This window comes from Bufo gargarizans, chromosome 9 (genome assembly GCF_014858855.1).
Source record: "Bufo gargarizans isolate SCDJY-AF-19 chromosome 9, ASM1485885v1, whole genome shotgun sequence".
Taxonomy (NCBI): domain Eukaryota; kingdom Metazoa; phylum Chordata; class Amphibia; order Anura; family Bufonidae; genus Bufo; species Bufo gargarizans.
Window position 1 is genome coordinate 189302377 of NC_058088.1, and position 15554 is coordinate 189317930.

The 15554-nt window shown below is 48.5% G+C and overlaps 1 protein-coding gene across 1 annotated transcript in view; it reads right to left on the reverse strand.

Annotated features, from left to right (window-relative positions):
- The window catches only part of TPRN (taperin), a 29645-nt gene extending 16285 nt beyond the window's left edge, over positions 1-13360 (reverse strand). The window contains exon 1 of the mRNA XM_044305771.1: positions 10812-13360. Within this exon, the coding sequence (XP_044161706.1) occupies positions 10812-13280 (2469 nt within the window). The 5' untranslated portion in view covers positions 13281-13360. The remainder of the gene's footprint in view (positions 1-10811) is intronic.
- Positions 13361-15554: the final 2194 nt, after the last annotated feature.

The following is a 15554-nucleotide window of genomic DNA, read 5'->3' on the forward strand; positions in this document are numbered from 1 at the left end:
TCTGTTATCAGCCATTAGAGGCTTCCGGTTCAACGGGGAAGAAACCCCCACCACGATCAGGACATTCCTGACCGACCCCAAGGTGAAGGGTCAGTGGCCCTTTAACATCAGCAACATGAGCCAGTCACAGGGTGACGTCACATGACAGGCTTAGATACACAGATCAGCAGACAGTATCACACAGGATAGGATTAGATACACAGATCAGCAGACAGTATCACACAGGATAGGATTAGATACACAGCTCAGCAGACAGTATCACACAGGATAGGATTAGATACACAGCTCAGCAGTCAGTATCACACAGGATAGGATTAGATACACAGCTCATCAGACAGTATCACACAGGATAGGATTAGATACACAGCTCAGCAGACAGTATCACACAGGATAGGATTAGATACACAGCTCAGCAGACAGTATCACACAGGATAGGATTAGATACACAGCTCAGCAAGCAGTATCACACATGATAGGGTTAGATACACCAGTGTCACACAGGCTTAGATACTCAGACGGGATCACACAGCTTACAAAATAGGCTTAGACACAGTGCTCAGCCGACAGTATCACAAATGTTAGGCTGAGATAATCACCCATGACAAGCTTAGATACACAGAGCTCATGAGACCATATCCCACAGCAAGCTCAGCAGGCAGTAGGACAAACAAAAGGCTTAGATACAGAGCTCAGCAGACGGTATCACATGTTTAGCTCAGATACAGTTCTCAGCTGCTCCTATGGTCTAGGTCCTAGGACAATCATGTCCCAGAACACCGGCCTGTGATGGCTCATGGCTGACAGGTTCCTCTTGGGCACAGGTCAATTATATGTCAGGGTCTGGGTGAGGACCCTCATGGGCACTACCGGGGCAGCCAATAGTGGTCGTCACACAAATACAAGGGCCCTTTTTTTTATTATTTCTGGGGTATCCACCATTTTGTGCCCCCCCCTCCTTCCCGGCTCTACGTGCTGAATTATTGAGCAGGAATCACATCTCACCGGGGCCGTGTCTGGCAATGGTGACCTTTCACCCCAGCTTATCAATTATTGCTGGTTGGTCTGCAAATGAAACCCGCGTGAGCCACATTATCCGCCCGCCGCAAGATACTGAAAGTGAGAGCAGCGCAGGATTCACACCGGCGGCTCCGCATCACCATTCAGATATGCAAATGAGTTACCTCCTGTATTATACTCCAGAGCTGTACTCACTATTCTGGCGGAGGAGTCACTGTGTACATACAGGATGTAACTCAGGATCAGTACAGGATAAGTAATGTATGTACACAGTGACTGCACCAGCAGAATAGTGAGTGCAGCTCTGGAGTATAATACAGGATGTAACTCAGGATCAGTACAGGATAAGTAATGTATGTACACAGTGACTGCACCAGCAGAATAGTGAGTGCAGCTCTGGAGTATTATACAGGATGTAACTCAGGATCAGTACAGGATAAGTAATGTATGTACACAGTGACTGCACCAGCAGAATAGTGAGTGCAGCTCTGGAGTATAATACAGGATGTAACTCAGGATCAGTACAGGATAAGTAATGTATGTACACAGTGACTGCACCAGCAGAATAGTGAGTGCAGCTCTGGAGTATAATACAGGATGTAACTCAGGATCAGTACAGGATAAGTAATGTATGTACACAGTGACTGCACCAGCAGAATAGTGAGTGCAGCTCTGGAGTATAATACAGGATGTAACTCAGGATCAGTACAGGATAAGTAATGTATGTACACAGTGACTGCACCAGCAGAATAGTGAGTGCAGCTCTGGAGTAAAATACGTTACTTATCCTGTACTGATCCTCAGTTACATCCTGTATTATTCTCTAGAGCTGCACTTTCTAAACTGCTGCCCCCCTGCTGGCACATTCTGTAAAGGCACCCCCTTTCTCTAACAAGCGTCCTTCCGTCTTCTTCACAATAAGCTCTTTCGTTGTGTTCAAGCAAGCGTGTCTCCCTATTTTCCAGCTAACGGTCTGTCACAGCCAGCAAGCAGAGGACTGGGAATACTCACGCACCACTTTCTGCACTTCCCAAGAACCTGAGCTTCCAGACTTCCAAACCCGACAACAGCAGAAAGACTCCTGCACAGGTCTGCAGGAAAGGTGGGCGCCGTGCCCTTCGGGACCTGCAGGAAAGGTGGGCGCCGTGCCCTTCGGGACCTGCAGGAAAGGTGGGCGCCGTGCCCTTAAGGACCTGCAGGAAAGGTGGGCGCCGTGCCCATCAGGACCTGCAGGAAAGGTGGGCGCCGTGCCCATCAGGACTGCAGGAAAGGTGGGCGCCGTGTCCTTCAGGACTGCAGGAAAGGTGGGGAACTCACCAGCACATAACTAGTCAGTATGACAATCCAAGCATTTGGAAAAGCTGGGTGACAACCGCTGTAACGGTGGTTGTACTGGAGTTGTCACCCAGCTTTACCAGGAGCAGATAACTAGGAAACAGCTCCGGCTTCAGGGCCCCATTCATATTAATTATGCACCGGCCTCACGCTGAGTTTCCTGACCCATTTAATGGAAACTCAGTGGAATGAGAGGAATGTGCCAGCTGCGCCATGTTCCCATGACCTGGATGCCAGGCAACCACAGCCAAGCTCACAGAAACTGAGGGGGAGGGGCAGTGACCACACAAAGGGGGGCAACATCCCATCCCCCATGGGTCACAGCTGGCTGGGGGGCTGTCAATATCATATCCAGTATAAACCATTACAGCCCAGTGCTCAGACCATTCCAGGTCTAGTTATAACTGTGCCCGGGAAAGCTGAGTGACCACCAATATGGCCGCCCTCAGAGCACCTGTATGTGCCAGCTGAGACTCTTCAGCAATTTAGGGAGACACATGGCACCCTCTGTAGACCCAGTAACGGCAGCCATATTGACAGTCACCCAGCTTTCCCTGGAACAGATATGGACAGAAGTGATCTTTCCTGAGGTCGAGGTTACTCTTTAAACCTAAATCTTCCTGGGCATGAAAAGAATTCAGGTTAATTACGGAGCGGCGCCCCTGTTGCCCCGGCAGACCCCACGTGCCCGGTCGGCATGTCCCACTTACCAGTCTAAATCCCTCAACAGGAAAATCCAGCGGATTACGTCCCGAGGAAGGTTCTCAAGGGGCTTATCCTGGAAGGAGGTCACATGTTTAGGGGGCAGGAAGGCGTCGGATTTTTGGGATTACCGGTTGGGAGGGGGTGATCGATCTATAAGGAAACCTATTTCACATTCTTGCTATGTGTCAGTCATCACTGATGTTGTCATTCTGTTCATGAAACAGGCTGCTCAGGATAAACACTCACTCTTTGCCTCAAGCCTCACAGTAATTACCTGAAGTCGAGGATTTGCCACCGGCTCCGATCAGAGAATTTTTAATTTGCCGGCATACAGGTTCTTAAAAAGGTACAGATAGGTAAATTAAAAAATCTAGAATCAGCTGCAAAGTATGCCGCATTTTACGAATTCTGTCGCTTCCGATTATCTGGCACCAAAATTCCAGATTAAGAAAATTTTACTAGAATTCATCCTTGGAGCCGGGCCCCTGATGTCTCTGCCGCACAGGCCCCGGGATTGACAGTGGCTGCAGGCGCCTCCGCCTAATTGTTTCCTTAGTGACATGGGATTGCAGCCATTGTAAAGGGATTAAGTAATTTGGCGTGTGTCACCCCCGCCTCTGCAGCAAATGCCTCTCCTCCCGTCACTGCGGCCTCGCCTGAGGCACCGGCAACCTCCAGGAACAAATACCTGCGCCTCTCAGAGAGAACCTCACAAATAAATCTAGTGTTTTATGTTCACACTCTTAGGCCTCATGCACACGACTGTTGTTTCATTCCGTGTCCGTTATTCCGTTTTTCGTGATTTTCTGCGGACCCATTGATTTTCAATGGGTCAGTTGAAAACTGGGCTAATGCACCGTTTGTCATCTGCGTCCGTGATTCCAGTCCGTCCAAAAAATATAACCGGTCCTATTTTTTTTTCACGGAAAACGGTTTGCGGACCCATTCAAGTCAATGGGTCCGTGAAAAAACGCGGAGGCACACAAGATTGTCATCCGCGTCCGCTTTTTTCCTATCATTTGCATGGCAAACTTGACTTTTTTTTTTTTACTTTCCCTCATGTCTGGTGATCCTCCAAAAATAAAGGAAGACACACGGAAACAGAAACGGAAACTGATCATGGAACAACGGAACCCCATTTTGCGGAACGGAACACAACAACGGTCGCGTGCATGCGGCCTTACACAGCTGTTCAGTTCTGCAAAATACGAAATGCACACGGATTTCAGCCTTCATTTTTGCGGATCCGTTTTTTGCGGACTTTAGAATACATACAGTCGTGTGCCTGAGCCCTTACTATCGGAGCCTTAAATTTCGCGACAGCAAACAGAAATGGTAGCATGAAAAAACAAAACACAAAAGGGTATATATTTGTATGCCACAAGTAGAGGCATATTAAGAATCGCTGATTTTGTCACACGCCATTTTTGCAGCGAAATCTGCAACTTTTCCGAAATGGCGAGCCCAGGGGGCACAGCATGGGTAGGCCTCTACACAACTTTGGCGCTTCCTCCGGCAGTCTTAGTAAATGACCCCCAAAGTACATTACAAAAAAAAAAATACAAAAAAAAACAAACATTCTTCAGTGTCACCTAGCAACAGACAGAGCTGGAAGTTGGTGACCACCTTGGAGCGCCTTATTCCGGTGTGAAAGAAGTGGGCACCAGTCAGTCCAAAGAGGACGTAAAGATGGCGGCATGGGGGGAGACGGGTGCTGCTGGGATTGGTCTTTTACCCACTACCCTCTATACTCTGTGCCTTCGGGGTCAGTATCGGTGACTACTTTATAGCTTCTATATATAGAGGTTGTAATCCGCGTGGTTTATGACGAGTTTGTAAAAAAGAAAAAAAACTTGTAATTCCGGAACTAGGCTGGCACTGGACTCCTGCCCTGCTTGGTACGAGCCGATTAAAGGCTTTGTCTTGTCTAAGTGGCTAATTCCAAAAATATCGCCTGGTCAGTGAGACGGGCAACGAAAGGTTAAAGGGCAACAGACAAGATAAACATGGGGGGGTCATTATCAAAGGTCTGGTCAGCAAAAATGGCTCATGGGTGTTATCACCCAGATGTAATGTTGAGTTAGCCCCTGGCCTACTAGTCTTCTGCCTATACATATGTCAGTCTATACTGCTATTCTGGCATGCTATTCATAAACAGAAGACAGAAATGACTGACCCTGCACAGTACGGCTCTGTCTGTCCATTGTGGGTAACAGACGTGTAAGTATGTGACCCCCTCTACCGCAGGCACCCCGCTCTGCAGCAGCAGCACACTTCTTGCCTCAGGATCTGCTTTCACGGTCAGATTCTTATCTGGAGTGAAAATATTGTGTGCTGCAGGCGCTGACAACACCAGATCCGGTTTCTCTGATCCCTGCTGAGGGGGTGAGGCTGCGAGAAGTCACCAGTGAAAGGAGGAAGGGGAACCAGCTGTTCTGAGACTACAACTCCCAGCATGCTCTGCAAATCCAATGGCGCTTGTGTGCAGGTGACAGCTGGCGAGCGACGTTTTCCTAGAGTTTCCCTTTCACTAGGTCTACCGAGCAGCCTGCAGAGCAGGAAGACTAGAAATGAGTTACGTTAAAGGAGAACTCCGCCTGCTGCAGTCCTGGACGCCATCTTGTTCTCTCTGACCAGGAAGGCTGTAGGAGATTGGAAAAACATGGCTGCCTTTCTCCTGAATCAGCATCAACCTTGGTCAATGGCTGTCTCTGGTATTGTAGCTCCAAGCTGCAATACCAAAAACTGTCTTCAGGACAAGAGTGGCGCTGTTTATGGAAGACATATCAGTATAGGAAGCCATATTGTTCATGCAGCAGTATTTGTTTACTTGGATCTTGGTATGTAGTCTGCGACTAAAATCCGTGCCCCATTGTGGATAAAGGGAATCTGCGGCGGCATTGCGCAACAAGAAGTAACCGTTCCAGAAACCACGACGGGTTGAATGGAAGGTTAATGGCGGCCGTCAAACGAATGGTGGCATGAGCGGTTGTCCGCCACTTGCGGCTGTTCGTTTCCATTGCTGTCGACAGCGCGCTAACACTGGGGTTCACACTGCATTCACAAATGTGCCCGATACAATTTACATCACAAAATGGCCGCCTCCCCATCACTTTTAACCCAGGAGCCTCTCACCCTAACCCTAACTAGGCCTCGTCACTCATGGCAACCAATCAAAAATCTGCTATTATTTTCAAGGCCTTGTGAACCAGAGCAAGAGCCTTACCACTAGGCCTCATCACCCATGGCAACCAATCAAAAATAAGCTCTCATTTGCTAACCTGCACTGGACAGATAACAGGAGGCAGCTGATTGGTTGCTATGGGCGACGAGGCCTACTTGTTCTCTGAAAGCCTACGTAAAACGACGGAAGCGGTACATTCTGTCAGTCAATCATCCCCATCTTGTCAGCATTAACCTCCTGGGCCTAAACCATCGCTTTAATAACAAACTGGTGTATTACAGATTCTGACCACTCAGCTTTCCCAGTCTCCTCAATGGGTTATTTCCCCAAATTTACTTATCTCCAGCGATGGAAACCTCCAGAGACATCCCTTTCTTATATCAGCCCCTTATAACGCTATGGGACGTAATAAGGCCTGGTTTTAGTGTGCACGTCCCTTTAAGAAGAGCTTTATAACATGCCGTTCATTATAAGGGCCCTGTCTTGTGGTTTCCACGGTGGTTACTGTAAGATGAAGACTCTGAGGCTCGCAGTACCGCTCCCACACAATCACTGGCGCTGTATCTGATGAGAACGTCTATTAATATCCGACAGTGGTTGTACTCCTGGGCGTGCACCATATTTTCCTAGCTGTTCAAATATTTGTGACAGGTTGCACCTCTGGGTGCTGTCGTTGCCCCACAACAATGAAGGCCATACCAGAGGTCTGCAATCTACAGAAACTACGACTCCCAACATGCCCCGCTGTCAGGGCATGCTGGGAATTGTAGTTTCACCACAGGTTGCATACAACTGCACAGCAGAAGAGGTCAGTGCTGTATAATGACCAGTTATAATAGATCAAAGCCGGACCATCATTTCTCTGCTTGTTACACTAACATGATCTTCACCTGCGTCCGCTGGAGGTCATCAGAGTGGGTTGTCGGCTGAAAGAATGTGTCCATTCACTGACAGCAAGCAGGGTGAGGATTTATTAGGTTTTTTTATGTTAGTTTTTTTTAAATAAAGCTTTATTGATAGGAGACTAGTGCTGCTGGAAACCCAATGATCTCCATACCTTGCACTGCACATGTGTCGGCCATATTGGAGACAGGGGTCCCAAGTGGTGAAACCCCTCTGAATTCTACAGGGAATATGGACAGTCCTTTTAAAGGCCACATATTTCCATTATTAGTGTACAAAAAATAAACACCTCACCGCCCCTCCCCTATTTTTAGCATAGCTAATTAATAGGAGCCTGGCTTTTGGTGAACACTTATTGTTCAAGGGAATTGCACTATGAGCAATTCCCTTGCTATTGTTGGCAGCCTGTATCCTAAGAATGGCCTTTTTCACAAGAAATGCTTCATCTGGATTAACCAGAATTTTAAAACCATCACTCCCTTGTGAAGGGTGGAGATGGAGATGCGGAGTGTCTGCAGGAGATGGTCAGGAAGCGGAAGAGGGGGGGGGGGGGGGCAGGTCCTTTTATATCGCTTAATCTGTCACGAAGCAGTAAAACGGAGGCGGCCAACCTGTCCGACCGGAAAGATTCATTATTTCCCTTTTAAGTAAGGCCAATATTACGCAAGTCTCACTCATGTGACGTCACGTGGTCTATGCAGATCACCTGCACGGCCTAGCAATCGCTGTCCAATAATTTCTTCGGCTGAGTTTAACCCTTTCATGCCAGGGCATTTCCCCCCTTCCCCATGATGAGACAATGCTGGTAGCAATAATTACAGAACAGGTTGTGATCGGCAACAGAACATGCAGTGCTAGAACGGCGGGACCTGCTGTACAACTCCATAATTCATCATCCCCAGGGCTGTGAACGCTAAAAGCCAAGCTGGAGCCCGCCTGCTGCCTGCCAGGACCTGCCGGCGCTACAGGCAAGGAGGCGGGCAGGCAGTCTAGGGTTTTTTCATTTTTTTTCCCCATGGAATTACTAAATTTTTTCATTTTGGGAGGGCACTGCCAGTGCTATGTTTCGGGCATCCAGAGTTGTATCACACGCTTCTATGGACGTTTAAAGACCCAAGAGTGTATGTACACAGTGACTCCACCAGCAGAATAGTGAGTGCAGCTCTGGAGTATAATACAGGATGTAACTCAGGATCAGTACAGGATAAGTAATGTATGTACACAGTGACTGCACCAGCAGAACAGTGAGTACAGCTCTGGAGTATAATACAGGATGTAACTCAGGATCAGTACAGGATAAGCAATGCATGTACACAGTGACTGCACCAGCAGAATAGTGAGTGCAGCTCTGGAGTATAATACAGGATGTATCTCAGGATCAGTACAGGATAAGTAATGTATGTACACAGCGACTGCACCAGCAGAATAGTGAGTGCAGCTCTGGAGTATAATACAGGATGTAACTCAGGATCAGTACAGGATAAGCAATGCATGCACACAGAGTCCCGTCCTCTCTAGTGTCACATGCACAGTTGTTTGCACGTTTTTTTTACAGGGATTATTAAAATCACTATTTACAAGGCAGCAGTAAATTTCCATTTCTCATAACACACAGTAATGACAGGGTTTAAAACTGAGTGGAAATAACCCCGAGCTCCGTCCTGTGCCAGTCTGGCTGCATCTGAGCCATGGAGAGTAAATACAACAGACATGGCGTCAAATCATAAAAGACCATGTCCTGGGATATCCGTAGAGGAGTCTGTCATTCTAAGGCTACTTTCACACTCGCGTTTGGTACGACCATCTGCATCTGATCAGAACGGATCAGTTTGTATTATCTTTAACATTGCCAAGACGGATCCGTTTTCTATTGTGCCAGATTGTGTCATAGAAAACGGATCCGTCCCAATTGACTTACATTGTGTGTCAGGACGGACCCGTTTGGCTCAGTTTCGTCAGACGGACACCAAAACGCTGTAAGCAGCCTCCAAAGCGGAATGGAGACGCAGGCAAACTGATCTATTCTGAGCGGATCCTTTTCCCTTCAGAATGCACTGATCCGTTTTGGACCGCTTGTGAGAGCCCTGGATGGATCTCACAAACGGAAAGCCAAAACGCCAGTAGCCTTAGATACTCCTGACTAAATGTAACCATTTCCACTAATCCAGCGCAGACGCCGCGTTTCGTCTTGTTACTTTTCTGAACTTTGCAACATGTTGGAAGTTAATAGTTAAACCAGAAGTTCACCTTCATGCTGAGGAAGCTGAAACCCAATTACTCCCAGTAAAAATACATTAATGGATAAACTGAACTCTCGGGTTGACAGAACACGTGCCTAAAAGGTCAAGAATCAAAACTTATCTAACAAGACGTCTTATAAGGAAGCCAACACACAAACCCCTGAAATACTGCAAATAAAAAACACAATAAAATTAAGAAAATAAAAAACAAGGAAAAGTTCTAAGGCCTCATTCACATGTCCGTGTCCATGATGACAAAAGGATCCCCGCGTTATCTATATTCCACGGACACTGCTAGGCTGAAAATTAATTTCCAGAGCATCTCCTGCCACAATCCATTAAAACCACGGACCCAACACGGATGGCGCCAGCGTTGCATTTGTGGTTTTCACGAACCCATAGAGTATTATGTGCGAGAGGGACCCGTAATCACGCACAAAAATACAGCAAGCTTCCGTGGTGTCACCATGGACTCATGGTTCGTGAAAGATCACGGATGTGTGGATACGTAAACGGTCGGTGGACACTACAGACAGCATACGTCCACAATTCACAGGCTTAAAGGGGTTGTCTCATCATGGACAATGGGGGCAATATCGCTAGGATATGCCCCCATTGGCTTATAGGTGCGGGTCCCTATGCTGGGACCCACACCTATATCAAGAACGAGCCCCGCAAGGTAGTGGCTGGAGGACTCCGGTCCGGCCACCACCAAGCCGGCTCCCCACAGAAGTGATTGGGAGAGTACCGCGCATGCGCGGCCCCCTCTCCCATTCATTTCTATGGGGCTGACGGAAATAGCAGAGACAGCGCTCGGCTATTTTCGTCAACCCCATAGAAAATGAATGGAGGGAGGCTCCTTCACTTGCGGGGCCCCGTGATATACCACCATTGTCCATGATGAGACAACCCGTTTAAGAACAAAAAAGAAAGAAAAACACAGAAAAAAAAAAAGAAACAAAATTAAAATACAAAAAAAATAGAATGTTATAACTATTAGAAAATGAAAAAAGGAGTAAGAAAAAAAAAATTTAAAAATAAATAAAAAAATTGTTATAAAAAAAAAGTGTTATAACTAATAATCAGATGGAAAAATAAAAATGAGAAAAGAATAAAATGGAAAAAGTAGGAACAGAAAAAAATATACAAAATAAAACCAATAGATAATAAAATAAAAACAAGTATTAGAACAAAAATAGATACACGGTAAAATAGAAATTATTCTGAATAAAACCGACAAATTATATAAACATTAAAAAAACGCAAAACAAAGTGGTACTCGGCCTATAAAGTACCTGATGGAAGTGGCCGGGGTCAGGATACATTGCGCTTGGACAATATTTGGCTTTGTGTAATAATCATTGATCGGAGGGGTTGATAGCTCAGCGCTGGTGTTGTGTTTTACGAGACAGTTATCAATCATTTACCTTTTTCCTCGTGGAGCCAATCTTGGACAGACAGGACTTGGACAGCGACTGATATCCACCAATGACCTGGATTTCGTCCGCAGTCGGATAGCGTTTTTTCAGCAAAGCTCCCAGTTCCGAGTAAGGAGCCTCAGATCCATCTGAAGACTTTCTTTTAGACCTAGGGTCATCCTCCTCATCTTCCTCCACCACAGGGGTCCGGAAAGCCTCCTGCTCTGTGACCGGTTTCCTCTTAGGTACCACCGTGAAGGTATTGCCTCCTTTACTGCGGATGGAGGACACAGCGGAATGTGGCGGCCTATAGGGAGGCTCCTCTACTTTCAAGGACGGTTTGGTCTCTTTGTTGACCTCCTTGTCTTCTACAGTGACTACATCATCTATGTTGGTGACCGGTATGTCATGTTTCGCCGCGTCCTCGTGTATTTTTGTAACCGGGACTTCGGGCGATACACCCACCCCATGTCCTTCCTGCACACTACTTAAATATTCAAGCTCAGCCCCCAGATCAGTAAACGACTGACATTCGGTGGACGATCGGGGCGGCAAAAGTCCACTTTTCCAGTCAAAATCTGGGGGTACACTGGAGGCTTTAAAGGTCTCTGAACTGACGGTCTTACCTAAACTGGCATCCCCATTCATCCTAACTTCTTGGGGCACTGCCGGAACGTGGACATCATTTGACCAGATGCCATGTTTTCTAGGAGAGTCCATGACATCTAATTTGGGGCCATTAAGGGCAAAAGTGCCGTTTTGCACTTTTGGCTTATCGTTGGACTGGACCATACCATCTTGATGGGTTACAGAAGGGACCTGCCTCTTCTTTGGGATAAAGACAAAAGAATTTTTGGACTGCATTCGAATGTTCGCCAGCGCCTTTGCCTGAACGTCATCGTCTGGGATGCTGCCGAGATCCGGCTTTGGAGCAGGTCTAATCTCGAAAGAGTCATTACCGCTGGTGGAAGAGGACACTTTCAGCTGCTGGCTTGGAGTGGCACTGGTGAAGACCTGGTCACAGTGGTGGTTGATGGATGGGTGCTCCGAGTAAGTGGCACTGGATTTGGGAGGGATGCTATTAGATTTTGGTGGGTCCACCTCAAATTTTGGCCTCCAAGCGTTAGCGCCGTTGGGAATCTCATTAATGGAATCATTGGATGGCACTGGACCACTTCCCCCGGGTGCCCTCTGAGCAGCGGTACCTTTGGGCCGTTTGGTCTTGGACAGGAGATCTTGAATACTGATAGAACTAGACGTCTTTCTGGTTTTCTCCAAGTGGTCAACATGGCCGTTGGTAAGCGGTGGACAGTCAATCATAGGCTCTGCAGTGGGACACTTCACCTTATCAGTGGGCACAGCTTTGGGATTGACCAGGATGGTATTGTTGCCAACCTTTTGGGTAACATTGACCGCTTTTGGTAATGGAGGAACGTTGTTTGTCGTATGCCCGTCTTCGAATTTCTCCCTGACTGTGGCCACGATGGGCGACAGAGGCTTGTCACCGTAAGGGGACAGAGGTGAGGAAGGAGACAGAGGGGTGACCGTCACAGGAGAGGTCATGGGACTTGAGGGTCTTTTATGAAACAGGTCGGGGTCGGGTAGATTATGGGAAGTGGGCACCTTGGAAGGTAGCCAAGATGGGTTGTTGAGTGGAAACCTCTTACTGTCTTCCTCGAAGATGGAGGCGGATGACGGGGAGACCTCTCCAGACCTCTTAGGTGACCTGTTTCGGGAGGCTTGACCTGGACGCTGAAGGATCGGAGGCTTTGGCAATATGGTGGGTTTGTTGTCTCGATCCAATAAGTTCTCCAAGCTCCTGGACCTCACGGGTCTACTATGGCCATGGTCAAACTTCTCCAGCAACCGGCTCACCCTCCCGGCTTCTTCCAGGACCTCGGAGTGCTCCAGCGGCTCCTTTTTGGGGGCTTCCTTGACTTTCTTGGATGGTTCCTTGTTGGGGACCTCCGGCTCGTAGATGACCACCTCTGATGCCCGGATCTCGGCCACCTTGCTGCCCCTCTTGGCCAGCAGCTCCTCCACAGGGTCGCCCTGACTGCTGGAGTGGGTGAAGTAGCCGGGATCGGACTCGATGATGATGATGTTCTCAGCTCGGATGGTCCTCATGCCCGGGACGTGGCTGTACATGTCCAGCAGGTGCCGGATGGGGGAGGCGGCTCTGCCCTGGGAGCGCTGCTCCTGCCGCCGCCGCCGCCGCTCCTTCTCCTGCTTGATGAACGGGTTCTCATGGAGCGGCCCCAGGCTGTCCTGCAGCACCAGGCGCTCCGGGCTGCCGCCCTGCCGCGACAGGGAGCGGGTCTTGCGGTTAGGAGACGAGTCCTTCCCCCGGGACAGGGCAGCGCTCGCCATCTTCGCCCGCTTCCTCTCCAGCACCTCCAGCTTCCATGCCGGTATCTTGTGGGAGTGCGGCTCCAGCCGAGCCCAGCTCTTCGCGCTGCCGCCGCCGCTCACCGCCATTTCCGGTGCGGTGGGGGAAACCTCCTGATGAACGACCGCGCAGCCCCGCAGCAAGTGACTGACTGACCAGAGCCGGCATCCGGGAGCTGGTCCTGTCACCGAGAACCCCGCCCCTCCTCCCTGACGTCATCACACCAAACACTCCAGCAGGTGTCCGGGGCGGGGAAAGTCACAACGAATCACGCCTCCTCTTTGTACGTCATTAAATAAGATATTCCCATTGGATGGCTATAGAACTCCTGCGCTAAAGTCCCGCCCCTACGCGGCCGTCGCGAAAAGACACGCCCCCTGTCACCCTGTTAGGACTTCCCCTCTGGATCGGGACCATTTGCATGTGTATACCTGGGACACGCCCCTTACGACGAACAGGTACACAAGGTTCATGTTCACGGGGCACGCCCCTTAAAGGAACATCCCATATAATACATCATACTAGTCACATCCCCAGAGAGTATCACACCTACTTAGATTTATAGCAGGCTTAGATACATAACTCATGATAGGATTAGATACACAGCACCATGTATGGACTTAGATGACGGACTTAGATACAGAACTCAGCAGACACATGTGGCTCTCAGTAATATTAATGCCCCCATTAGTTCCCCCAGTAAGAACAATGCCCTATTAGTGCCCTCCAGTAATAGTAATGCCCCCGTTAGTGCTCCCAGTAGTGCCCCCCAGTAAGAATAATGCCCCATTAGTACCCTCCAGTAATAGTAATGCCCCCATTAGTGCCCCCCAGTAATAGTAATGCCCCCATTAGTGCTCCCCAGTGAGAATAATGCCCCATTAGTGCCCTCCAGTAATAGTAATGCCCCCGTTAGTGCTCCCAGTAGTGCCCTCCAGTAAGAATAATGCCCCATTAGTGCCCTGCAGTAATAGTAATGCTCTCGTTAGTGGTCCCAGCAGTGCCCCCTAGTAAGAATAATGCCCCATTAGTAACCTCCAGTAATAGTAATGCCCCCGTTAGTGCTCCCAGTAGTGCCCCCCAGTAAGAGTAATGCCCCATTAGTGCCCTCCAGTAATAGTAATGCCCCATTAGTGCTCCCAGTAGTGCCCCCAAGTAAGAATAATGCCCCATTAGTGCCCTCCATTAATAGTAGTGCTCCCAGTAGTGCCCCCAGTAAGAATAATGCCCCATTAGTGCCCTCCAGTAATAGTAATGCCCCCGTTAGTGCTCCCAGTAAGAATAATGCCCCATTAGTGCCCTCCAGTAATAGTAATGCCCCTGTTAGTGCTCCCAGTAAGAATAATGCCCCATTAGTGCCCTCCAGTAATAGTAATGCCCCCGTTAGTGCTCCCAGTACTGCCCCCCCCTCAGGACAGGACCTGCGCTCCAGCGTGATGGAGGAGGTGAGTGTTTTTTGTGTGGGGGTCTGCACTAATGAGCGCCCCACAATTAGTAACAGGCCTTGTAGAAAACCGTATGTGGTATCAGAACGATCGGCCTGATGAAATATACATTACTAAAGCATTTCGGGGCCCGAACATCCATTAGGGCTCATGCACACAAACGTATTTTCTTTCCGTTCCGGATTTTTTTGCGGACCGTATGCGGAACCATTCTTTTCAATGGGTCTGCAAAAAAAAACGTAAGTTACTCCGTGTGCATTCCATTTCCGTATGTCCATTCTGCAAAAAAATAGAACACGCCCTATTATTGTCCGCAGAGGACCGTTCTATTAGGGGACGGCTGTTCCATTCTGCAAAATACGAAATGCACACGGACGTCAACCGTAATTTTTGCGGATCAGTTTTTTGCAGACCACAAAATACTTACAGTCGTGTGCATGAGCCCTTAGTGGACGGGCAGCCATGTTTTATTAATATTTCATGTCTGCTAGCCAGAGTCAGAGCGGTGGAGCCGCGCAGGTAATGAGGCCGGGACTGAACCGGAGGGAGACTCCGCCCAGCTCCGCCCTCCGCCAAACGGGGGGAAACAGGACCGATGGGGAACCTTTCATTTGCACAATTTGGGGATCCGATCATCAGGGTTACACAGTATTAGTATCACAAAGAAGAGGATTAGATACACAGCTCAGCAGACGGTATCACACAGGAGCGGATTAGATACACAGCTCAGCAGACGGTATCACACAGGAGAGGATTAGATACACAGCTCAGCAGACAGTATCACACAGGATAGGATTAGATACACAGCTCAGCAGACAGTATCACACAGGATAGGATTAGATACACAGCTCAGCAGACTGTATCACACATAATGGGATTAGATACACAGCTCAGCAGACAGTATCACACAGGATAGGA